Here is a 27,201-nt window from a genome sequence, read left to right on the forward strand (position 1 = left end):
AAATAAGAGCCTGGGGAGAAAAGAGACCTTGCTTCTCCCTTTCGAATGATTAAGGGAACAAGAGCTAGTTTGTCGCCTCTGCGGCTTTTCTGGCAAATTCAAGGAAGGAGCCTTCTCTGAGGGTCGGTGAGAGATGATTACTGTAATAAGGACAGAGCAACCTTCAGATAATCAAACATCAGGCGCTACCCTGTTTGTCTAATGGTCGCTGAAACCCTTCCTGTGTCTCTGCCCGGCTGTCTTGGGGGGGTGGGTGAGATGGACAAGGTCACACTCTGATTCAAATCCATGGAGTGCCACTCATTAGCTGTGTGTCCCTGGAAAATTACTTAACCTTACTGGTCCTCAGTTTCCTCCTCTTTAAAAAGGGGATGATAAGAGTACCAGCCTGTGGCTTTCCTGGTGGCTCAGCAGTAAAGAATCCACCTGCCAATGCAGGGACATGGGTTCGATCTCTGGTCGGGGAAGATCCTACAGTGCTGTGAAGCAACTAAACCCGAGGGCCACAGCTACTGAGTCTGTGCTCTAGAGCCCGGGGGCCACAGCTGCTGAGCCCACGAGCTGCAACTACTGAAGGCTGCATGCTCAAGAACCCACGCTCTGCAACAAGAGAAACCACCGCAATGAAAAACCGCAACTAGAGAAAGCCCGCGTGTAGCAACGACAGACCCAGCACAATCAAGAATAAATAAATTAATAAATAAAATTACTTTAAAAAGAGTACCATCCTGTTTGAGTTTCTCCTGGCTACTGTTACAGATCTTCATAAACTCGATGGCTTTAAGCCACAGACATTTATTCTCTTTTGGTTCTGTAGGCCGAAGTTCTGAAGGCAAGGTGTCCCACCCTTCCTGCCTCTTCCAGCTTCTGGTGGAGGCCACATCTTTGGCATTCCTTGGCTTGTTGGCCACATCACTCCATCTCTGCCTCTGCTTCACATGGCCTTCTTCTGTGTCTCTGGGCCTCCTCTTTCGTCTCTTAGAAGGGACTCTGGTAGGATTTAGGGCCACCCTGATCCACCATGATCTCACCTTGATCCTTACCTTAATCATATCAGCAAAGACCCCATTTCCCAATAAGGTCACATTCATTGTTTCCAGAGGGTAGGATCTGGTCATCATATCCAGCCCAGCACCCATCACATAGGGCTGATGGGAGGACACATCAGCAATGACTAGTTTATTATTATTATCCAAGGAGGTGGTGGACAGGGATCAGTGAGGAAGGTGACAGAAGATGTGTCCCCAAGGAGATGATGAAGTAGACAAAGGTTTAAGGCTAAAACTAGTTGTGTAAAGGGAGACCCATCTCACTGGCTGGGGTGGAGTTGAAATGTGGCTGAAACAAGGGAGGAACCTGGTATCAGGATGGACTGGTGGTCCCCATTTCAGGACTCAAACCTGTTTGCCTCTAGAGTCTGCATTCCCACCAGGGGTTGGTTCAAGACCCCACCCCACCCACGCTGCACCAGGAGCCGCCTGTATCTCTCTTCATCCCTTCAGACTGACTGAAACGAACAGGAACCTATGATCTTTGCCCTGACCCCTCCAAGTCTTCAGCCTGCTTTTGTCTGAGAATAAGTTTAATCAGAGAAGTGAGATCATGCAGAAACAAAGGAAAACAGTCAAAGGGGACCAAATAATAATAATAATAATAATGTACTCATGAAGCGTATTCAAGGATGTTTCAGTTCCTTCTCAAGAGCTACTTAGATAACATTCTGCCATCTCCTGGGAGCTGTCTTGTAGATACTGAAACCCCCCACCAGGTGGAGAAGTTAACTCCATGATGACCAGACTATAGTATGACATAGCGGCCACAGTGCTGAATACTGACCTCAAAGAAATGGAAACAAACTGCCCCTGACACTGAAGATTAGCTGTACATTTAAGATGATGCAGATCAGACCACTGATGACCAATGTCATGATGATTGTCAAAGCTGACTGTGCTATTTCTGCACGGAGCTCCCTTTTTCTGTCGACAAACGCTCTTGCCCACTGATTGTGTTGTCAGTGGGGGGATTTGGCCTTTGGACAGGATGCCTGGTTGCTGGCATCCAAAGTAAAGCAAACTTTCCTTTCCACCAACCTGGCCTCTTTATTAGCTTTTGAGTGGCGAGAAGCCAGACCCCACCTTTTGATAACATTATGACCTCAGAAAGGTGCAGTATTTGTGCTTGGAGCTGAACTAGGCTGCAGCACTAAAAAAAAAAAAAAAAAAAAGCTTCTTGCAATGTAGTCCACATGCTCCACCATTTAGCCATTTAAAGTGTATAATCCAATAATATTTAATAGATTTATAGAAAGATGCCACCATCTCCACAATCAATTTTAGAACATTTCATTACCCCAAAAGACACCCTGAATCTCCTAGCTGTCTCCTCTGATCCCTCCCAGGCCAGGCAACAATAAAGTTTCTTTCTTTCTTTATGGATTTACCTAGCCTGACATTCCACAGAAATGGAATTATATAATATGGAGTCTTTTGTGACTAGCTTCTTTCACTTAGCATGAGGCTTTCAAGGTTCAAACGTGTTATAATATGCAACACACTCCATTCCTTTTTATTGCTAAAGAATTGTGATATTCTTGAGTTGAGAGGCACAACTACTAAGGAGGAATCAAAATAAAACAGCCAAGTACTTCCTAAGTGCCAAGAATTGCGCAAATTATATGCATTATTTCAACTGAGATGCCTACAGAGTTTGGGCGGGCAGGCAGAACAAACGGGTGAAACAGATTTGGTAGAAACTGTTATGAACCCTAGTTCATGCTGATCCAAAGGACTCCATTAGTTGTTGCCTAAAAGAATTTGGGCCATGGATTTCCAGATCTTCAGATTCTTTTGAGAGAAGTCAGGAATATGGATTTATTTATTTGTGTGAAATCTCCCAATTGATATATATTTTATATAGAGAGAGAAAGAGACACCAAATAAAATTCACTTTCAGGCTGGATTCAGACAAAGGACTTCTTACAGTCCTTCAGTTCAATTCAGTCACTCAGTCGTGTCTGACTCTGTGCAACCCCATGGACTGCAGCACGCCAGGCTTCTCTCTCCATCACCAATTCCCAGAGCTTGCTCAGACTCATGTCCATGGAGTCGGTGATACCACCCAACCATCTTATCCTTTGTTGTCCCCTTCTCCTCCTGCCTTCAATCTTTCCCAGCATCAGGGGTTTTTCTAATGAGTCAGCTCTTTGCATCAGGTGGCCAAAGTATTGGAGCTTCAGCATTAGTCCTTACAAAGAATATTCAAGACTCATTTCCTTTAGGATTGACTGGTTTGATCTCTTTGCTTACAGTCAAGAGATTCTTAAGAATCTCTGCTTGTAAAGTAACAAAAGTTAAAAGTAAGTTGCTGAGTAGTGCCTGACTCTTTGCAATTCCATGGACTGTAGCCCACTGGGCTCCTCTGTACATGGAATTCTCCAGGCAAGAATACTGGAGTGGGTAGTCATTTCCTTCTCTAGGGAATCTTCCTGTTCCAGGGATCAAACCCAGGTCTCCTGCATCGCAGGTAGATTCTTTACCATCTGAGCCACCAGGAAATCATAAAGCAAAAATATGATCTTTAAATAACTACAGCAGACCATGACTGTTTGTAACCCCACAGTCAATTTGGGAGGAAGAGTAACCAACTCACCCTGGTTTTGCCCAGACTGTCCCAGTTTTAAAACTGAAAGTCTCCTATCCTAGGAACCTTCTCAGCTCTGGGTATGACATGGTCACTGTACTGGGGGATGAGTCTATTCCTCTGAGTTGCCCATATCTAGGATATTGTGGCTGCTCATCCCTGGGAACTACTCTCAGAGTGAAGTTATGAACACAAGAAAAGAAAGAAGTAAATCTCTTCTATTTATTGACTCCTGATTTTGAATCCAAGACACCATTCTCTTTCTCCAACTTTCTCACTCATCAGATCTGACTTTTGGCTATGCTCAATGATGATATCACTATTATTACCAAGACCATCATCACTATCACCATCACCATCACCACCATCATCATCACTATCACCATCACTACCATCATCACTAGCACCACAATTATCATCATCACCACATCATCACTAACACCATCATCTTCACCATCACCCTCACATGTTCATGATTATCATTATCACCATCATTGCAATTGGTATCACCATTATCACCCTCACCATCACTATCATCATCGTCACCTTCACCACAATCTCCATCTCCATCACCATCACCACCACTTATCATCAATAGCCTCATCATCACTCACCTCCTCCTCTGCCTCCTTGTACCATCACACTTTTCCAGGATGAAGTATGCAAGTCAAGAAGAGAGACCCTGGGGTTAGATATGGGTTCAAACTCCACTTGCACCATTTCCAACCCATGAAACTACAAGAGTATTAGCTATACCACAGGCCTCAATGTCCCCACCCATAAGTTGAAGATAATATAGGCTCAGACACTGATGAAGCTGCTGCTCTAAGGATAAAATGAAACAATGACTCTGAAGCACTTAGCACAGGGCCGGCACTCAGTAAAGATTAATCACTATCATCGTAGAAATGGATCTCAACGTGATTCAGCAAACTCAGATTTCACAGATTCACCAAACGTGGGAAGCTCTAATTTCTGGAAATTGTTGATAGTTTTCACCTCTGATCCTCAGGTTAGGTTTCTCAGGATGACATGACATTCTCAGAGGGATACTGGTGATGTTTGCACTTCCTAGGTAGCTAAGTGGTAAAGAACTCGCCTACCAACGCAGGAGGCATGGATTCAATCCCTGGGTCAGAAAGATCCCCTGGAGAAGGGAATGGTTACCCACTCCAGTATTCTTGACTGGAGAATTCCATGAACAGAGGAGCCTGGTGGGCTACAGTCCATGGGGTCACAAAGAGTCAGATACAACTGAACAACAACAGTAACTGGTGAGGTTTGCCTTCAAAGAGGATTCTCCATGAATGACACTGATGAACATGAAACAAGACCAAGGATGGGAAAGTCTTTTATAAACTAGAGAATGCTGAGCAGATGTTAGGAAATGGGGGTTACGATGCACTGTCGAGCTTCTGGCCACTCACAGAACCAAGAAGGGTATCCAGTCCAGTTCTTTGCAGAACTGAGGACAAAACACCCCAAACCAGATCTCCCTTCTAGCTTCACCTCCCTTCTAGCTTCACGTTAAGCTAGAAGCTTCTGGAGGTTGCGCAAAAAAGAAAGGCACTCTCATATTTCCCATGGTGCTCTTTAGTAGGAAACTCATTTCATAAATAATCTCAAATAAAATCAGCCCCCAAGTTACTGGTGACCTTTTTGTTTGCTGATTCTGAAAGTTCGAGAGTCCCTACCTAGACACAGAAGCTTGCAGAGAAATCAGGCCACGGAAAGGCAAATATTCACAGTGAACTTGCCAAAGCCCTGTTCTGGGAATTCCCACTCTGCCTCCAATGTGGGATCCCAACGGGGATGTGTGTATCTGGGGAGGCTTGATTTTGTTTGCTGTGTCTTCCACAAGCAGGATCATACGGAGGGGAGAGGGGCATGGGGTGACACCTTAAAAATGAGCCAGCAAGTATAATCTGGAAAAGACTATGGTAGGGGCTTCCCCGAAACTAGAGTAGCCCCCACTCACTGCAACTAGGGAAAGCCTGCAGGCAGCAACAAAGACCTAAAGTAAATCAATCAATCAATCTTTTTTTTTTTTTTTTTTTTTTACAAAGGTTATGGTAAAAAAATGCCTTAGACTACAGTTACCGCCTCTGAGCTCGTCTCTGAGATTCTAGATTGGTTAGAGGGAAGAATGATTCTGGGCAAGGGGGATAAGGGAGCTAGATGGGGAGGTTCAGTGAGGCAACTGGAGCTCATGGGGGCTTCAGGAGGGAGCTGGACTCACCTTCCGGGGTCCTTTAGTGCACCACATGCAGTATGCATTTTGTCTGAAACTTTGAGTCTTCCCACAACCTGTGGACAAGGGGCAGCTCCCATCTAGGGCAGGATTTGGGGTAAGAAGGTGGCAGGACTGTGCTTTGTGGAAGGGATACCCACTTGACCTGCTGTGGCTGCTCAGATGCTCTCCTCATATTCAGAAACAGAAGTACAAATTGCCGAGGGCTCTTAGGATGATATGCCGCAGTCCTGAGCGGTTATAAGTTCACTGCAGGTTGCTCTTAGTTAATGGAGGTCAGTTTCAGGGGTTCCTATGTTACCTGGTGGCAGGGGGCCCCTCAAAGGGAAAGCCAGAATGCTCCCGGATATATGTTTTGCAAGGTAAAGGAAACACTTTTCGATAAAAAATAAATGAATGTGCTGATTTTGACCTTTTTAAACTCTGTGAAAACATCTAAATGGAGACAAAAAAAAAATCTCGTTTCATCTAGGTGCTCTTATATTAATTTATAAAGTAAAATACCGAGATTAATTCTCATTCAAATCTGCACCCACCTAAGGTTCTTGAAAATGAAATTCCATTAACAATTCCTTTCATTTTTACTTTCAAGAATTTTTTAGCATGCAGGGACTCTGGCTTCAGGGATACTGCACTTGAGCACAACATGGCTTCTGTAAGCATTCGGAAAACTGTTTTTTTTTTTTCCTTTCCATTACAGGACACAATGCAGTATTTTAGAAAGTTTGTTATTTAGAGCCTCTTAACATTATGCGAACAGGTATCTGCGATACTATTCACATTTGTAAGTGAATTTTAGGTCTGATGACAGTGAGTGATTTAAAATTCTTGCTCTGAGTAACTGGATCATTTATCCCTTTTTTGTGGGTGATAGATACACCCACCCAACCCAGTATTTATTAGCATGAGTGAAGACAGTTTCTGCAGCGATGACTGCCTGACAGTAGTGGCTGGGAAAAGGAATCACATACGGCTCACACGCTAGTTTTCTAATAAACCCCCCCTTCCCAAGGCCCCTTTGGGAGGAGAGGAAGTAAAAGGCATACCGAGAACCTCGAGCCACAAATGACTGTCACTCTAGACTCAGGCACAGACAAGGCAGAAATCTGTCTCTAGTGTGGTGCTAAAACCTAAAATGAGGGTGAAAGGGAAACTGACAGAAGAATGAACAATAGACAGAACAGAATCCTCTTCCATGTAACTAAGAATAGGGAGTTTTACTTGGACTGGAGGCAGGGCTTGGTTCAGGCAGGGCTGCCAAGCACAGCTGGGCAATTTGCGCACTGCACAAGGGCTCCACACTCACATGGCAGGCATGGTTGATTTCCTGACAGAGAGAAGTCAAGTGTCTTATGGAAGGGCACCTCTTTCTGATTTGCATGAAGACTCTGCCTAGAACATCATGAATTAGGAAGAGGAAGCATACATGTATTTTTAAATTTTTTTTCTTTCTTTTTTTTTCATTTATTTTTATTAGTTGGAGGCTAATTACTTTACAATATTGTAGTGGGTTTTGCCATACATTGACATGAATCAGCCATGGATTTACATGTATTCCCCATCCCGATCCCCCCTCCCACCTCTCTCTCCACCCGATCCCTCTGGGTCTTCCCAGTGCACCAGGCCCAAGCACTTGTCTCATGCATCCAACCTGGGCTGGTGATCTGTTTCACCCTAGATAATATACATGTTTTGATGCTGTTCTCTTGAAACATCCCACCCTCGCCTTCTCCCACAGAGTCCAAAAGTCTGTTCTGTACAATTGTGTCTCTTTTTCAGTTTTGCATATAGGGTTATCATTACCATCTTTTTAAATTCCATATATATGTGTTAGTATGCTATAATGTTCTTTATCTTTCTGGCTTACTTCGCTCTGTATAATGGGCTCCAGTTTCATCCATCTCATTAGAACTGATTCAAATGAATTCTTTTTAATCATACGTGTATTTTTATAGCCATCTCTGCTAAGACAGAAGACTGGTTTCTAAATCCATCCTCTTTCCTTTGTGATTTCATTAATGAAGGGCATGTTGATTCATGTAGCATGTCAGCAGCAACCTTAATTATTTGGTTCTGTCATTATGCTTAAAGTCTAGAACATTCACCGGGAATATTGTGAACATTCAATGAATGTTTGTTCCATGAATGAACCAATAGGTCAATCTGTATATGAAGCCACAGATAACTTGACATCTGCCCTTGGCTGTTTTCCCATTGCCAAGAGAATATTAACCATTAATCATGAATTTTTCTGGAGGAAAGGTCATGTGAAGAGGTTTCTAGTTGGAAAGGTAAATAATGAATAAAGGTACTGGTGAGTTTATTTTCAGGGCAGCAGTGGAGAAACAGACTTAGAAAGCAGACCTATGGACAGAGGGGGAGGGGAAGAGGGAGAGGGTAAGACGTATGGAGAGAGTAACATGGAAATGTACAATACCATGTGTAAAATAGACAGCCAATGGGAGTTTGCAGTAGGGCTCAGAGAACTTAAACAGGGGCTCTATGGCAATATAGAAGGGTGGGTTGGGGAAGGAGATGGGAGTGAGGTTCGGGAGCGAGGGGACATGGCTGTATCTATGGCTGATTCTTGTTGATGTATGACAGAAAACCACAAAATTCTGTAGAGCAATTATCGTTCAATTAAAAAAATAAGTGGCAAAAAATAAAATATGTAAAATGATTTACATTTAAGGTAAAAAAAAAAAGTCTCTGTTCACACGTAATTTACACATTTGTAAAGAACTATTTGGTCAAGAAGATTAAATCTGGAATTTAACTCTACCTAAACGCCTCCTTTTATTACTAGTACCCATTTCTCCCAGCCCTCCTCACTAGGCCAGGGGTTCTCACACATTTTGGTCTTTGGGTCATTTTATTTACAGTCTTAAAAATTATTGGGGACCCATCATGTACAGATGTAAGAGTTGGGCCACAAAAATTCTTACAAAAGAATTGATGCTTTTGAATTGTGGTATTGGAGAAGACTCGAGAGTCCCTTGGATTGCAAGGAGATCAAACCATTAATCCTAAAAGAAATCACTCTGAATATTCATTGGAAGAATGGATAATGAAGCTGAAGCTCCCATACATTGGTCACCTGATGTGAAGATCTGATTTATTAGAAAAGACCCTGATGCTGGGAAAGATTGAAGGCAAAAGGAGAAGTGAGAGGCAGAGGATGAGATGGTTAGATAGTACCACTGACTCAATGGAACTGAATCTAAGCAAACTCCAGGAGATAGTGAAGGACAGGGGAGCCTGACGTGCTGAAGTCTATGGGATCTCAAAGAGTTGAATGCAACTTAGCGACTGAATAACAACAACAAAAAGAGCTGTTGCCTGTGTAGGTTATGCTGATCAATATTTATTGTATTAGAAATTAAAGTGGAGAGTTCTGAAAGCTCAGGATGACAAAAACACACATCTCATAAGCCGTTTGAAGGAGGACATCATCTTTCCGGACAAAATTCTAATTCGTTTTGATTCGCTGTAGCACTGTTCACAATAGCCAAGATGTGGAAGCACCTAAATATCAATTGACAGATGAATGGATAAAGAAGACGTGGTATGTATATACAGTGGAATATTACTCAGCCATACAAAAGGATGAAACAATGTCAACTGCAGAAACATGGATAGACCTAGAGATTATCATGCTAAATAAAAATAAGTCAGGCAGAGAAAGACAAATATCATGTGATATCCCTTATATGTGAGATCTAAAATATGACACACATGAACTTATCTGTGAAACAGAAACAGACTCACACACATAGAGAACAGTCTTGTGGTCACCAAGAGGAAGGGGAGTGGGGGAAGGAGGGACTGGGAATGTGGAATTAGCAGATGCAAACTATTACATATGTAATGGATAAACAAGGTCCTGCAGTATAGCACAGGGTACTGGATTCAAATCCTGAGATAAACCACAATGGAAAAGAATTTATTAAAAAAAAGGTGTATATGTGTATAACTCAGTCTCTCTTCTGTATAGCAGAAATGAACACAATATTGCAAATCAACTATACTTCAATAGAAAACAATAAAAAACTCAAAATCAAAGACAAGAAAGGAGGGCATCATTCTATGCCTCTGCACGTAGACAGAAAGAGAGCGGATAAGGCAAATCACATCATCACAACTTGGAGAGCCAGTCTCTCCAAACAGCCCCAGTAATCTCTGCCTCCAGCTAGTCACACCCTTGTGTATTCCTCTCCCACAATGAAGGAGAGATGGTTGATGTAATCAATAGAATACAGAGAATCAAAGGTGTGTGTCCGCTGAATCTTTTATAAAAGGTTTTGCAGTTTCCACCTTGGTCTCTGAGGGAAGCCAGCTGGCATGTTGTGAGGCTACTCAAGCCTCCTGCTGAGACCTAATTTGTCAGTCGTGCGAATGAGGCACCTTGGAGGGGGGGTCCTCCAACCCCACTCAAGCCTTCAGATGATGCAGCTCCAGCCAACACCTGGACAGCAAACTCATGAAAGACCTTGAGATGGAGAATTGGTCCAGCAGAGATGGTCCTGAATTCCTGGCCCCTTGTTATTTTAAGCCATTGCATCTTGGGATAATTTGTTATATATCAATGCATGCTAAGTCACTTCTGTCATGTCTGACTTTTTACAACCTTATGGACTACAGCCCACCAGACTTCTCTGTCCACAGGAATCTCTAGGCAAGAATATTGGAGTGGTTGCCATTTCCTTCTCCATGTTATACATCAATAGATAGCTACTACAGTATAGTCAGACTAACTGGGTAACTGAACAAAACTGATAGTATTATTATGAAAATAGTTTTCATCTCAGACTCCATGAAAGCATCTCAGGGGCCACCCCACCCAAGGATATCCATTCCACACTCTGCCAACTGATGAACAAGGGCATGCAAAACTTAAGGGGGAGTATTCCACAAAGATCCAAGGAGAAGCATTTGATGAAAAAGAGGAATGAAATGCAACAAGACTAAGTGTGGAAGCGGTGTCCTTATCAACTCGCTCCTCAGTGCTGTGCACACACCTGAGGTGTAGAGAAAGGAGCTTGTCTTGCTCTGGAGTGCTCCTGACTCTATTATCTGCTCATTGTCATAGTTCTGGAGAGAACAAAAACCAAAGGAAACCTCTTGTTCTTCTGCTCATACAGTAATTAAGGGCATGGTTCCACCAGATGTATCAGGGCAGGAATGTGCGTAATATTAATGAACTTGGAGTATGTACTTGAAGCAAAAAAAGAACATTAATAGACTGTATGGATCAACAAATAACAGGAATTTGCACTTCTGTAGAAAATAAGGCATTTTACTATGAATGCGGTGGAGCTAATTAATGAAACTCTTATTACAATTGCTACTCTTCAGTAATAATGGCATTTATATAGCATTTAATATGTGCCAGGTACTCTTCTGGGCTTTCCCCGGTACCTCAGCTGGTAAAGAACCCACGTGCTGATGCAGGAGATGCAAGAGATGGGGGCTCAATCCCTGGGTCAGAAAGATCCCCTGGAGAAGGAAGTGGAAACCTGTTCCAGTATTCTTGCCTGGGAAATCCCATGGACAGAGGAGCCTGGCAGGTTACAGTCTACGGGGTTGCCCATAAGGAGTTGGACACAACTGAGCATGCATGAAGACAAAGAGAAGAAAGCACTCTTCTGAGGGTTTCCCATGTGTCATCTGATTTAATCCTCATGACAACCCTGTGAGGTAGGGACTATCATTATCTCCATTTCACAGGCGAGGAAACACACAGAGAGGGTAAGGTGACTTGCCCATGATCACACAGCTCGAAAAGTAGTGGAGCTGAGACTGGAGGCCAGGCATTTGCCACAGTCTAGGAGGTTAGCCTTTGACTGCCCCTTATCCTCTATTCTGTCCTCATAACGTTGGGCAAGAGGTGAGCAAGGCAGAATGCAGCCTGAGAGGATCAAAGCGCTATGAAAGTCTGTGAACGTCGATGTGTAGCCCAGGTGGGGGCTCACCCTTTTCCTGAGTGCTTATTCCATGGAGAGTCATGACTCACAAACCAAGACAGCAGTAAGCTGAGCCCTGCCTGGGGTGTCTGTGAAGCACTGTACTTGGTATCTCTTGGGCTTTGTCTGCTAAGCCCCCTGATCCATCCTTCCCCCATTCCCCTCCAATTATTTGTGGTTCTTTTTGGACCTGGCCTTATTCTGAGGCACACACAGTGTGCTCGGCCAATCACAATCAGTATGACCTGGGATGAGATCTGAGACTTCCAATGGAACTCTTGGGGGAAAGGCAGCCTTTCTCCTAGGGATGCTAAATTACTTGAATGGAAGCCTGCAGTAACCTTTGGGAAATCCTGCCTGAAAAGGAAAGTCTGCAGACAGAGAAGCAGAGCTTGGAAAAAAAGACAAATGGTCAGAAATGTTGCTTGAGTGCCTGGATCCAACTGTGCCTGAAGCCCTTGGACAATGGAGTTAACGCTCCCTTTGGGTTAAGCCAGTGGAGCTTGTTTCTTGACATCTGCTCCAAAACTGTGCTGATAAAGCACAAGGAATTCAAAGATCTTTCATCATGCTTTTTCTAAGTTTAACAGATCAGATCATATAAAATATGAAAAAAATGTAGCCCCATCCCTGAACAGTCCCATAGGAGCTACACTGAGGGCTGAACAGAGGAAGAAAGATGGAGAGGTTTGGACTCACAGCAGGACAGAATCTGGACGTACCTTTCCCGTCCAATTATCTTTATCACATCCCCCTGTATCACTGCTCCATCTGATAAAGGGCCCACTGGCCACATGTGGCTATTTACATTACAATGAATTAAATTTAGGTCAAGTTAAAAATTCAATTCCTCTGTGACTCTAGCCAATTTTTAGTGCTCAAGGACCCCATGCAGCTGGTGGTACAGATATGGAACATTGCTACAGGAAGTTCCACTGGATAATACTGCTTTCTAAGTTTCTAAATATGTCTCTTTCCTCCCCAGATTGTAACTGAAATTAATAATGTGTAGCATATGCAGAAGGCATATACATTATTGAGTGGTGCTCAGTTGCTTCAATCGTGTCTGACTCTTTGTGACCCTGTGGACTATAGCCCGCCAGGCTCCTCTGTCCATAATCTCCAGGCAAGAATACTAGAGTGGGTTGCCATGCCCTCCTCCAGGGGGTCTTCCTGACCCAGGGATCAAACCTGCATCTTCTGTGTGTCCTGAATTGCAGGCAGATTCTTTACTCACTGAGCCACTTGGGAAGCCCTTTTACATTATCAGAACTCATTAATTCAAAGGAGATATTTAATGAATATCTCTAGGTGCTGAGCAATGCTCTAGAAGTTGAGGACACAGCCATAAACAAGTCCAAGAACTTACCCACATAGAGATGACCAGCCAGAAGGGAGATGGGCCACTGACAGTCAATAAGTAGACACAGACCTTCGTGGTGGGGAGAGAAGGGTGTTGCAAAGGGAAAACCAAGCAGCGGGAGCCTTGATGCAGGGCAGTGGTCCTTGGAGCAGCAGCATCAGTGTCATCAGGAAATGGTCAGAAATGCCAATTCTTGGGTTCTACCCACAACCTCCAGACCTAGAATTATTGGAGTGGGGCTGGCCATCCATGTTTGAATAAGGTCCCCAGGTGATGTCAACCATTCTCAGGTTTGAGAATCATGGAAATAGCACAATCCACACTCCTTTCTCAGTTCACAGTTTGCATTTATATTATTTTTGGCTACATAAACATACGTGATCTCAGTTTACCGACCAGAAATCAAAGGCATACCTGGCTGTAGTAGAATGTGGAGTCTTAACCCCTGGACCGCGAGGGAAATCCCCACAACTTGATTTTAAATTCTTCAAATTTATGAACTAAAGCTGAACAAAAGACTCTGAGTAGCCAGCCATTGAACTTTCTCCCCATTTGAAAAAATGAGTGGCCGACACTGTAAAACAGGTCTAAATACGCAGTCTATTTGTAAAGGGGATTGAAACGGCTCCAGAGAATTCATTACTTCCATTACAGACACATCTCCGTTTTCCCTCCAAAATATTCCTTTTTCCCTCTCATGTGACAATTACTGCAAATGAACTGTAAATTCATTCCTAGATGAGTGCTCTGACCTGTTGCAAGGGCTGACACAATTACGGAGCTCTAGAAAAAGGGCTGACAATTACTGAATGTTCACCTTGGCATCAGTAACCTGCACTCAGCAAACAATGAGAATCACACATCTTCCTTTTGGCTGGAGAAATTTAGGCAACAAGTATTTTGGAGCGGTATCCTTTTGGCAGGGGCAGCGCCAGGTGCTGATGAAAGAGACAAGAGTCCTTAACTTCGAGGAGTTTACGCTTAGGTGGGGAAAACATGCAGTGGGTCATTCATTAATTCGACAGTTCCTTATTAAGCACCTACTGGGTGCAAGGCATTGTTCTCGATGCTGTTGACAGAGTGGTTTCTGCCCTCCTGGAACTGACATGCCAGTGGGGAAAATCAGACAATGAACAGGTAAATAAATATGTGATCTTCTGTCTTGCTATGAAAGACAATCAAGATACTCAGGAGAGAGAGAGAGTGATCGGACTGTGAGAAGATGAAGTCATTAAAATCAGTCTGAGAAGATTTAAGCAGAGACCTGTATAATGCGGGGAAAGATGCTGTATAAACTCAGGAGGAGAAGCTCCAGATACAGGAAACAGCAGGTGCAAAGGCCCTGGGGCGGGAATGCAGTGGAAGGGGAGGTGCTCCTCATTTATTCACTTATAAAAGCTTTTTTTTTTAATGTATACCATTTTAAAGTCTTCATTGAATTTGTTAAAATATTTCTTCTGTTTTATGTTTTGCTTTTTTTTGACCCTGAAGCATGTGGGATCTTAGCTCCCAAGCAGGGGATTGAATCCATGTCCCTTGCATTGGAAGGTGAAATCTTAACCACTGGATTGCCAAGGAAGTCCTGAGAAAGGTCTTTAGATCAGTGAGTAGCTATGGGCTAGACATTCAGGGCTTCCTTGGTCCTGGTGAGATTCACTGTATTTCTTTCTTTCTTTTTGTTAAGTGCAATAGGAGTTATCAGAAGAGTGACTGCCCTGAGGAGAGACATCAGGTTCTCAATGAGAGGAATGAGCTGTCGGGGGTCAGGACAGAGGTAGGGAGATGACTGTGGCCTGGATGAGGCTGGTGGCTGTAAGGCAGGGGATGCGGCCGCCTCGGAGACCAGTTTGAGAGAAGCACAGCATTGATGGGTGGGTACCACATCAGAGGGGCTAGGGGAGACAGCAGGGAGGGAGTAGAATTCTGGGCCCACAATTCATTATCTCTGTTGTAGCATCTCATTGGCCACTGGGAGTCTTTGAGATGCTGGCTGGTATCCTGTTCAATAGTTTCCAGGCCACCCTCACCTTCCTTCTGGAGGACTGACCAGGACTGACATGGTGGAGGTCTGCCTCCTCCGATGCTGGGCGCTGGGTCTGAGCAGATGGGTGGTGCTGCAGGGGTGTGTCTGCACTGAACTTAGGTGAGAGGCAGCTGGAGGCAACAAAGGACCCAGGCACACAGAGGACTTTCAAAGTGGACATGGCAGGATAATCTCTGGGATGCTGTACACGGGACTGTTCCTTGCTGTTTCCTCAGCTTGATGCACAGCCGGCTCACAGCCAATATGTCACGGAAGATGGAATGCAAGGGGGTTTCCTTGATGGCTCAGCGGTAAAGAATCCACCTGCTGATGCAGGAGATGCAGGTTCAGTCCTGGGGTGGAGAGATCCCCTGGAGGAGGAAATGGCAACTCACTCCAGTATTCTTGCCTGGAAAATTTAATGGACAGAGGAGCCTGGTGGGCTATAGTCCTTGGGGCCACAAAGAGTGAAATACGACTGAACGCCCAAGCATGCACACATGGAGTGGATAGTAAGGGACTCGAGGCCAAAACGAAATAGGGACAAAATCCTTGCTGTCATGGAGCCAACATTCCAGATTAAGGAAGGACTGGCGGAGGCGGGGTTTATGTTATGATGAATACATAAACAAAAGGTAAGGAAGACAGTGTCAGGCATGATCGAACAGGAAGTCCATCAGATATGAGGAGACTAAGATATGGGAACATGACAGTATGAGGTGTCAGGGGGCAGCTCTTGATGCTATGGGGGGGAGGGGGACCCTCCTGGGATGAAGTCCGGCTGAGTCTGCAGGAACCAGGCTTGCAGGGATGGAGAAGCCTTTTGGCAGGCAATCGAGGGCTCAGCAAGGACAAAGATGCTGAGTGGGAATGCCCAGCAGCATCGAAAACCTTGCCTGGGGATTCCCTGGTGGTCCAGTGGCTAAGACTCTACGCTCCCAATGCAGGGGGCCCAGGATCCAGCCCTGGTCGGGGAACTAGATCCCACAGGCCATAACAAAAAGATCTTGAATGTCTTAATTAAGACCTGGTGCAGCCAAATAAATAAATTAAAAAAAAAATTGAAACCATGCCTGGCACACACTAGGTACTTAATAAGGAGATGGTGGTGCATCCTTTTCCCTGCAGGTGGGGGTGATGGAGAAGTTGGGGTGAAGGTTTAATTCTCTGTAGCAGTGGCTCTTAGCTATCTCTGTGTCATGGGCATCTCTCACTGGCTGGTGAAGCCTAAGAATCCTTCTCAGAATGAGATCTTTATAATTTGAAAAGATACATGCACCCGCTCACTGTAGCACTTTTCACAATAGCCAGTACATGGGAAAAACCTAAATTCCATCGATAGATGTATAGGTAAAGATGTGGTTCAGGTATACAATTGAATATTACTCAGTCAGGAAAAAGAACAAAATAGTATCATTTGCATTTGTCCAAGGTCACACAGTCATTCAAAGGAAGAGCTAGGATTTAGGCCAACAAAGTTGGCTCTCAATTCCTAGACTGTTCTCTGCTGAGAGGAAATATTAAGTCAATGATAAGCTCAGTGGTATATGGACACAGTGAAGATGAGAAGTTGGTGTGCTATGGTCCGGCAGTTAGTTGCACCGAGGTGTGGGTTTCTCTCCAGGCCTCTGCTTTTATGGTACAAGAGCTCTGGCTGACATCCAGGTAAGGAAGAAGACAGTGCTGGCCTGTGAGTCCCTCCAACTAATTTTCCTAGGTCAGCATCACTTCTCTCTCCATCTCTGTCTCTCATCCCCAGTGAAGTTATGTAATCTTTAAAATTAGAGCACAGTTTTTACTTTCTATGTGCATAATATAAGTAAAATGAGGCAAAGCCTAAACTTGGAAGAGACTAGATTGATTGTTCATTCCCATCCCTTCGTTTTACTGATGGGGAAACCCAAGATCAGATAATGATGATGAAAATATGAATGGCAATCATAATCATATTTTTGGAACATTTTCTTTGTGGCAGGCAGTGAATAAGGCACCATGTATTGGATAATTAATTAGTAACCTTGAAACCATTGTCAAAATAGCTTCAGATGAGTCATAGATCAGCTTTTTAGACACAAATCTGCACTGGTGACTTGGAGGGAGGGATATTTTAAAATTGAATTCCAAAGTAAATCTCCAGCTGTGACAAGGAAACACTCCTTCTGCTCATATAGTTATTTTTCAACTGAGCAAACATTTTTCAATTGCCAAGAGCATCAAAGCCGTCCTTAAAATACTCCGAGGGAATTAGAAATGTAAAATCTTCAAGTTGGAGAAGGAGCCCGGAGATCAAGGTGTTTGGAAAAATAAGAACACATTATTTTTTCATTGTCTTTTTAAAAATAATATTCTCCCATCCCCATCAAAGGAGATGTCCCTCGGTTCTCTGAAATGAATGCCTGCCTTTACCTTTCTCCAACACAGGATATTGCTAATATGCTTCCCCACGGACCTCAGAACACGCTTAAGTCATCCATCACTTGTAGGTTGACAAGGGGGACCAAAAGCATTTCTGCAAAGCCACAGGCTAGCAAATGCACACTCTATTCCCCATGTCCAGTTCTCTGAATTTAGCAATGGCAAAGGATGCAGAGAAGTAACCATGTGATGCTGCTGGGTGGAGAAGTCCAACCATGGAGTTCAGATACCCCAGTGATACCTTAATTGCTCCTTCACAGACTGAGGATAATTGTTGAGTATCCTCTGGGAAAGAGAGTCTAGAGCACGTATCCCTAACCCTAATCCTCTGCATCCCTCAGCATCCTGGCTGAAAACAGATGGTCTACCCAATGGAGTAGAACTGGAGAGCGTGTGATGACAGAGCTGTGGGTAGGATCAAAGGAAACATCCAGGGATGGTGGAACACCCTGATGCCCATCCTAGCTGGGAGCCTGGGGTAAGCAGCCCAGTTACCCAGAGAGCGAAGAATCAGATAGGACAGAGCTGTATGCAGAGAGGAACGTGCCCCTGGTAGATGTGCAGCCAGAGGGAAGGCAGGGATTAGGGACAGAGCAGGAGGGGGAGGGACACACTGCATTAGTGTTCCAGAGCTACCGCAACAAAGTACCGCAAACTGGGCGGCTTAAATCCACAGAAACTCTCCTGGGATTCTGCAGTCTGGAAGTGCAAAATCAAGGTGTCTGCAGGGCCAGCCTCCATCTGAAGGCACTAGGAGAGAACCTTCCTTGCATCTGTTCTAGACTCCGTAGGTTGGTGGCGGTTTTTGATTTCCTTGGTTTGTACATGCCTCCCTCTGAGCTCTGTCACTGTCCTCAAATGGCCTTCCTCCCCGTGGTCTCCTCCAGATGTCCAAATCTAGCTCTCCTTGTAAGGACATCCATCAGTCATTGGATTTTGGACCTCATTTTTCAAATAAGAAAAAATTTTTTTTAGCCATATCACGTGGCTTGAATGGATCTTAGTTTCCTGACCAGGGATTGAACTTGGGACCCTGCAGTGAAAAGCACTGAGTCCTAACCACTGGACCACCAGGAAATTCCCTTGGACTTCATTTTAGCTTAATCACACATGCAAAGATGCTACTTCAAAATAAGATCATCTTCATAGACACAGGGTGGGATGGGGGTGGAAGGGGGTTAGGGCATCAACACCTCCCACTGGCTAAAACCCCACCAGAAGCCGGAGGGCAAGGGAGGCTGGGGCTGTGGTCCATATGGGTCAGCACCTAGGGTCCAGAGCAGAGCAGAGCAGGGCAGAAGAGGGGGGCAGACCCTGCTATCTCTTTCCCCACAATTCTTTCCTGCTGCACTTTCCGCCCTGCAGCTCCAAGCATCTCTCAAACCTTAATGAATCTCCGTGACACCCTGGAGAGGTGAGGATTAAGATCATCACTTTGCGGCCCCGAGAACAAGTAGCAATTTCTCCTTTAAACAGCCCAAGTGATAGCCACTTTATTTTAAATTTGATTTTATGCAGAGAGATATGGGCACATTTCAGGAATTTTGAAAGCTTGATGGAAGAAAAAAACCTCAAGTTCTCACCGTGTTTCAGGGGTCAGGGAATATTTCATCCTAAGTTTGCAAAGGTAGAAAATGATAATCATTTGAAATTCTTAAAAATTCTCAGTATATCTTGCCACTTCCCAGGAAAGTCAATCCAGGATAAAGTCAGTTGGGTCCTGGAAAAAAGGGCCTCTTCTGACACCTGCCAAAACTAGAGGCTCCTGTTCTTGCTGGCATAAAATTTAACTTTATATGTTTGTAAAATTTACTTATTTTGTTTTTTGGCTGCACCACACAGCTTGTGGGATCTTAGTTCCCCAACCTGGGATTGAACCTGGGTCCTGGCAGTGAAAGCGCCTAGCCCTAACCATTGGACGGCTGGGAAACTCCCCTGGCTTTGTATTTTTAAATAAACTGCAGGGAGAAACTTTGAGATGTGAACAGAACTGGGAAATGGTTACACACCATTCCCTTGTCCAGCCTTATTCATCTTCATGTATCTTCATATATCACCATTCATCTTCTCATGACTGGTCTTAGCACTTAAGAAATAGCTTCTTATTTGCTGTCTGTTGGCCCTCTCACCCCACAAGCCCCACTGAGTGTCAGTCCTCCGAGTGAAAGACCTGTCTGTTTACTGCTGACTCCTCAGGATGGACTGCAATGTACACCCAATGTCCGCACATCATAAGAGCTCAGGGTGAGGTCAAGTGGATTCTGCATCTCTTTATCCTGAAAAGAGACCAGCATCTCTACATGTCTGCTGCCAAGTTGCAGAAACTGCCACAGGAGGTCTGCGCCTGGCCTCTGCTCATGGGGTCTCAACTAGACACGTGAGTACTTTTTTCTTACGTCAAAGAAGAACAGAAGCCCAAGAACTAAATCTACGGCCCCAGTTCCCAGTCTGTGCCAGTGCCAGACTGCCCCGGACAGCCTTTGGTCCTGGTCTCCGCAGCCAGACCCCTCCCCGTCTCCTGCCCCAGCTGATGTTAGCACTTTGGGCGGGCAGAACTGGAGGGGTGGGAGATGGTCGAAGCCCATGGAACTGGACCCAGAAGCTTTCCTGCCCCCCGCACAGAGAGGGTCACATCGCTGAGTAAGTAAGTGACAGTGGGGTGGACAAAAGAAGGCTTTGTAGGGCCAAATTCTGGACTTAAGATGCTGCAAGGGGTGGGCAGTGTGATTCAGGCGGCTCCTTCCTGGAAGGATCAGTCTGCTAGAGAGTTGAGGGCCCTGTCCTCTGCTCCTTCCATCTCATTTATTCACGGGGAGTTAGAAGCTGCTGCTAAGTGAGACAGAAGGTCACTGAGAATCTCATCAATGGACTCATGGCTTTTCTCCTGGGTTTAGGAAGGGGCTTGGGAAGGCCTGATTCCAAGAGAACTTCCCCAAAGAGGCCCATTTCTGATTCAGTAATCATCTATTTTGCCTTTCTGCAGTTTGCTTTTCTTTAAAATGAGCAACAATTGGGGGAATTCATTTTTTTCAAAGACTAACCCATTGCCTCACTGGCTGCTAAAGGTGACCTAAAGATTTGCCTCTTATTCAGTTTTTTTTTTTTTTTATGTCTTATCTTCCAGTCAAGCTGCAGTTTAATTTGCTACTTTCTTCCAAATAAAAATTTCTATTTCGGCTCCCTATTAATGTACTAAAGCTTGTTCTAGAATAAACTTGGAAAACACAGAAAATAAGAGAACAGAAATTCCTCCAAATTGATGCTATTATACTCCTCTTGCTAATACGGTTCCTAATTATACACATCTCTTTGCAGAGTTGAGGTTAAATTGTACATTTGAGGGGAAGAAAAATGATGACATCACATGAGTTCAAATCCAGCCATCAGAACTCTGAACTCTGTGTGGTCAGCCACTCCATGATCACTTGGATGCACCCAGTTTTAATTCTTTTACAGCTATTTGCAAACAATAGGATTCTGGGTGTGTAAGTCATCATTTCATTTTACCTTAAAGGTATTACAAAATTGCAATAACAACAATAGTAATACCTTGCTTCAAACAGGGGTTTCTTGTGGCCAAAATAATATCTCATAGCCTAATAATGACTTTACTTTTCACAGTATCTGGATGTCTTATCTTTTTGAAATAGAGTAAAAACGAGGCACTAATAGGCTATAATTTATGTTAACATAGGGCTGCAAATCTTCTCTCTAAAGGGCTAGACAGAAAACATTTTAGGGTTTGTGAGCCAAGAGGCAAAACTGAGTAAATTAACAAACTACTTATATAACCATTTAGAATGTAGCTATTTGAAAATGAAAAAGTCATTCCTAGCTTGCGTGATGCACAAAAACAGGCAGAAGTTGAATTTAGCCCATGGGCTATAGATTGTTGAGGCCTTTTCTAGGACATGAAAAGTCAAGAGAAGTCTGTGGTATAGAATACCTCCTATGGGTATGTCTGACTAGCATCCATTCCTCCTTTTAGTGGAATCAGATTTTCCCATCATGCCCCATGCCTACCAGCTCTTAGTCTGATTCCAAACAAGCTCCAGGGGGCGGTGGGGACGGGTGTGTGTGTGTTCCCCAGGCCAGGCCAATAAGAGTATCACATTTTTGTTTGGCTTCCAGGATTGGCTTCCCAGGTTGGATACATGACCCAAGCCAGCCAATCAGTTCCAATCAGAGCCAGTCCTAAGAATTTGCTTGAGTGACTGGCAATGAGTTTTCACTCTTTTCCTGTTGGATACGATGCTGTGAATATATCAGCATGGCACTACCAGGGGCCACCTTAGGGACAGAGTCTCTTGGACACTGATTCTAGCCAAGAAGAGCACAAAGCTGAGAGGCGACAAGGAGCCACCTTCCATGATGACATCATTTGCACACACACACTCACACACACACTCCATACTTGATATTCAACCTGTGCTCCACTGACCAGAAGCACTGGCATAACTTAGGAGCTTTAACAAAATACCCAACCCTGACCTCCTAAATGAGAATTTGCATCTAAGGAGAATCATCAGGTGACCTATATGCAGGTTAACATCTGAGAAACACTTTTCCAGACTTTTTAAGTTACCTGAGCTGGTGAATTCATCATGCTTAAGCCAATTTGAGTTGGCTTTTCTGTCACATGTAACTCAAAGAATTCTAATTGATATATTTCTTAACCTGGTGTCAATCAAGCCTGCTCATTCCAGTTTCTAATGCAATTACTTGCTCAGTTGTGTCCGACTCTTTGAAACCACATAGACTACAGTCCGTGGAATTCCTCTGTCCATGGAATTCTCCAGGCAAGAATACTGAAGTGGATTGCAATTTCCTTCTCCAGGGGATCTTCTCAACCCAGGGACAGGTAAAGGGTCTCACACATGGCAGGCAGATTCTTTACTCTCTGAGCCACTAAAGCGGAACAGAAATTAGTTTTTGAACATCCACACCAGACTCCATGTCCGTGAAAGTGAATTCTGGCAAAAACAGTTGGAGCTACACTTCAGAACACTTTCCCCATGCCTTTGAAATGCCATCCTCTTTACCTCTCCTAAAAGGGGGTCTTAACACTTATGCACAAGCCCAGGAATGGCTCTTGAGAATAGTTTCTGGGCTTGGCAGACGCGGGTGAGTGATCCATCTAGACCCTTACCATTCTCTCTCTCCCTTCCTCATTTCCAGCTGTACAGGGAAGTTGGCAACAGGGATTTGAATGTACTGTATTTGTGCTGTGTTCTATTTGTGTCAATTACATGTTGATTTCTTGTGCAGTGAGACAGAGGCCAGGGTAGTCATCTAACTTTTCCTCTGCACCTATGTTTCCCAGCCCTCTTGAAATCCGATGGGGCCAAGAAGACTCCTTCTGTCCAAGGATGTGTGTAAAAGTGTCACTTGTAATTTGTTGGCCATTGCTTAAAAGAGCTTGCATGTGACTCAGACTGTTCCTCTGTCTTTGCCTCCAAGAAGGCCATGTTGTTACAGACGTTTGAGCTGCAAGATGATGACATATCCATCAGCCTAGATCCCAGAAGGACTGCCTGGAACAGAGCCCCCCTATCATCTAAGCCATGTGGTATAGGCAAGAACAACCTAGGTTGCATGAGGAACCTAAGATTTAGGGGTGGTTTACAGCAGCAGCAAACCACACTCATCCTAATAATAAAAGTAGTGGTTTAAAGTTTCCTTATAAAAGGGGAACAGAAATAAAAAGAACTGGTGTAGACTTTGAGAAGAAAAAGTAAGTAAACACTATACATCTGGCACAGGGAAATGGCAAATGTCATAAAACCAGTATAAAATTAGCTGAAGTTGAAAAAGGCTGGATTAATGAAAAGTAGCAACTTCGAAGCGGGTAGGAAGATGGAAAACTTTGAATGCAAACATCCCATAAAACAACTGCATCCAACATCCTGGGAAAGCTAAGAAGGCCGCCAAGGTGCAATCAGACAGCTGAACGCAGGTGCATCCATGCTCACGAAAGTCTTACCATGGCCAAGGGCACGATGCCAACCAGGTCCTTCTGGCTGATGAAGATCTCTGACACCGCGATGTCCGTGGTCCCCCTCCGTGGGTATTCCACTTGCCAGGTGATGGGCTGGCTCCCCGAGAGGCTGCTGAAGCTGGCGATTTCAAAGTTCATCTGCACGACCTCATTGAATAAACTGCTGCTTCTGGAAGACAGCAAAGGAAAAGAGCTTTAAGTTGACTTTGTTCGGTGGCAAAACCTTTCAATCCCTTTGGCTCACTCCCTCACAATTATAACTAGAATATAAGGACAAGGAAAATGCCTTTCAGGCATAGCACCAGGGGCTTGACATGGCTTCCCTGGTGGTTCAGGATCTACCTGCAGTGCAGTAGACCAGATTTCGAGCCCTGAGTCAGGAAGATCTCCTGGAGAAGGGAATGGCTACCCACTCCAGTATTCTTGCCTGGGAATTTCTATGAACAGAGGAGCCTGGCAGGCTACAGTCTATGGAGTTGCAAAGAGATGGACATGACTGAGGGACTAACACTTTCACTTTTTCCTTTCATATGTATTTTTAGCAAGCTTGTCCAAGCAATTCTGATGCTTCGGAAATGGCCAACAGTACAAAGATCTTATTTTTCACATGACAGAATGAAGGCCCAAGTAGTATAAATCACTTGTGCACAACCACACAGCTAGTTAGAGGCGGAAAAAGCTGAATGTAGCATCTCCCATAGATTTAATTATTTTAGATCCATTACCTGGTTTCCATTGTTGTTGTTTTTGTTTTAGTCACTGTGTTTGACCCTTTTGTGACCCCATGGACTATAGCCCACCAGGCTAAGGCCTAAAACATTCATTATCTGGCCCTTTACTCAAAATGTTTACTCTGTCCATGGGATTTCCCAGCCAACAGTATTGGAGTGGGTTGCCATTTCCTTCTCCAGGAGTTCTTCCTAATTCAGGGATCAAACCCATGTTTCCTGCATTGGCAGGAGGATTCTTTACCACTGAGCCACCTACATGAATCTGAGCAAACCCTGGGAGATAGCAGAAGACAGAGGAGTCCGGCATGCACCAGTCCATGAGGTTGCAAAGAGTCGTACATGAGTTAGAACAAGACAGAGAGTGAACCACGTCTTCCAATTCCCAGCTCTGTGATCTCAGCAACATTCTTCTCTAATTCAGCTGGGGAGTTGGGTATGGAATTACAAGACACCAGGAGAGTTTCTCCCAGGCAAAGATGGGCAAACTGTGGACTGTCAGCCAAATCCAGCCTGCTGCCTGTTTCTTTGCAAATAGTTTCTTTGGAACACAGCCCTGCCTACTGGTTTGTGTTTTGTCTCTGGCTGTTTTTGTGTTATGAGCACATGATTGAGTAAGTATCTCAGGTAACATATATCCTTAGGAGCCCAAAGTATTCATTATCTGGACCTTTCCTGGAAAAGTTTGCCAGCCCTTGTTTTAGGAGGTTAGAGAAGGGAGAATGGGAGAGGTTTTCTGGAGCTACTGAATCAAAAGAATCAATATTGGTGGAAACAAGAAAGAAGGGTATACCAGGCATATAGCTGGGTTTGTAGGGTGGGCCAGGGAGATTTTTCTGACTTTTTTGTGACTCCATGGACTATAGCCCACCAGGCTTCTCTGTCCATGGGATTTCCCAGGCAAGAATACCGAAGTGGGTAGCCACTTCTTTCTCCAGGTGATCTTCCTGACCCTGGGATGGAAACTGGGTTTCCTGCACTGGCAGGTGGATTCTTTGCCACTGAGTTACCTGGAAAGCCCTGAAGCCAGGCTGAGGTACCCCCAGTACTCTTTGCCTCTGGGCTGAATATTGTTGTGAGTGGTGGGACAATAGTTAGCACTTTTCTCAGGTGGCAGCTACTGGGCATGCCTTGTGCTTTCAGGTGAATTGAGGGGGGTTTTCCATGGCACATCAAGAAAGAAACACTAAAGATGGTAACACTGTATCTCAAACATGTGCTGGTACCACTGTCAAGAGAGGTGGAGAACCCTTCCCTTTGCTGGGGATGATCATCAGTTAAGGATGCACGTACTCAATCTTCACAGCTTGCCCAACAGCCAGAAAGTGTGTTCCTCACTCTGTTACCCTTAGCCCTGCTCAGCAGCTGGGATGAGAGGTTAATAGCAAGGTTGTTGTGCCAACCAAAGCACCTGGCAGGACTCCTGAATCTCCCTTCCAGTACTCTGGGCCGGAAGAGGGGACCGGAGGATAGCAATTTCTGAGATGCTGGCTATCCCTTTGGGAGGGAAAACAAACCCAGTGTCTGGAACCTCAGGTCATGGTCTGTACAACATCAAGGGTGATTACTGGGACTTCCCTGGTGGTCTCATGGCTAAGACTCTGAGTGCCCAGTGGAGGAGGCCCAGCTTAGATTCCTGGTCAGAAAACTAGATCCTACATGCTGCAACTAAGAGTTTGCCTGCCACAACTGGAGATCCCACATGCCAAAAGGAAGACTGAAGATCTTGAGTGCCACAGCTAAGACTTTGCACAGACAAATAAACAAACTTTTTTTTTCAAGGGTGAATTATTTGCCTGGGAAAATGAGCGAGACGTGTCTGGAATGTGGAGTGTTTCCAAACTCGGAGACCGCTTGGTGTTCTTGGTTCAGCAGGTAAGGCCTGCAGGGATCTGGGTCTGCTCAACTTCTAGACATCCTTCTCGCACACTCTCACCAGCCTCTCCTTTCACTGGGCTAAAGACATCTCTCATTTCAGGGGTTTTCACCTTGCCTTCTTAGCAAGAACACTCATCCTTGGTATCTCCTTATCTTCAGAAGAGCTGGCCACTGGCTGTGCTTGCTGGGGACACAGCTGTTGGTCATTTGACAGACTATTCAACAAAATTCACTTTCTTGAGTATAGCAGTGGCCAAAATCCAGTTGTCCAAAGATCCTATTGTGGCCCTGAAGAAACGCTTACACTGAGAATAATGTTGGAGAGTTAGCAATGTGCCTTTAACTTATCTCTGTCTTTGAGGGGGAAGACCCCCTGACCAAAATGTGATGCAGTGTGGTGATTTCCAAACTGTGGTCCATGGGACACTTAGTGTATACCCAGGGGAACTGATGAAGCTGGCTATGGGGCTGAAATTGGTCCTTAAGACACTCCTCTCCTCCATCTCACTCCTACTACGGCTAAAGCAGATTCAGTGACATGTAAATATTGGGCATCCAAGGAGTAGTTTATTTTACTAAATATTTATTTATTTTAATTTTTATTTTTGACAGCATTGGGTCTTAGTTTGAGCATGTGGGCTCTTTCATAGCAGCCTTTAGGTATCTCTCTAATTGTGGCCCATGGGCTCAGTAGTTGCAGCGAGAGAGCTTAGCTGCCTCATGGCATGTGCGATCTTAATTCCCTAACCAAGGATGGAACCCACGTCCCCAGCACTAGAGGGTGGACTGTTAACCACTGGACCACCAGGGAAGTCCGAAGAAGTATTTTATTGAAGAATGAAAAAGAAAGGAACTGGGAAACGGAAGGAGAGAATAGAATCCGTGACTCCAAGATGTAGAGAGTAGAACCCATAGAAGATGACCCATGACTCTTTCAGGGGAA

General features: G+C 44.5%; 1 protein-coding gene across 1 annotated transcript in view; it reads right to left on the minus strand.

Annotated features, from left to right (window-relative positions):
* Positions 1–27,201, minus strand: part of TMEM132C (transmembrane protein 132C) — a 433,487-nt gene that overhangs the window by 63,827 nt on the left and 342,459 nt on the right. The window contains exon 4 of the mRNA XM_070475075.1: positions 23,638–23,821. Within this exon, the coding sequence (XP_070331176.1) occupies positions 23,638–23,821 (184 nt within the window). The remainder of the gene's footprint in view (positions 1–23,637; positions 23,822–27,201) is intronic.

Source organism: Odocoileus virginianus, chromosome 12 (assembly GCF_023699985.2).
Source record: "Odocoileus virginianus isolate 20LAN1187 ecotype Illinois chromosome 12, Ovbor_1.2, whole genome shotgun sequence".
Taxonomy (NCBI): Eukaryota; Metazoa; Chordata; class Mammalia; order Artiodactyla; family Cervidae; genus Odocoileus; species Odocoileus virginianus.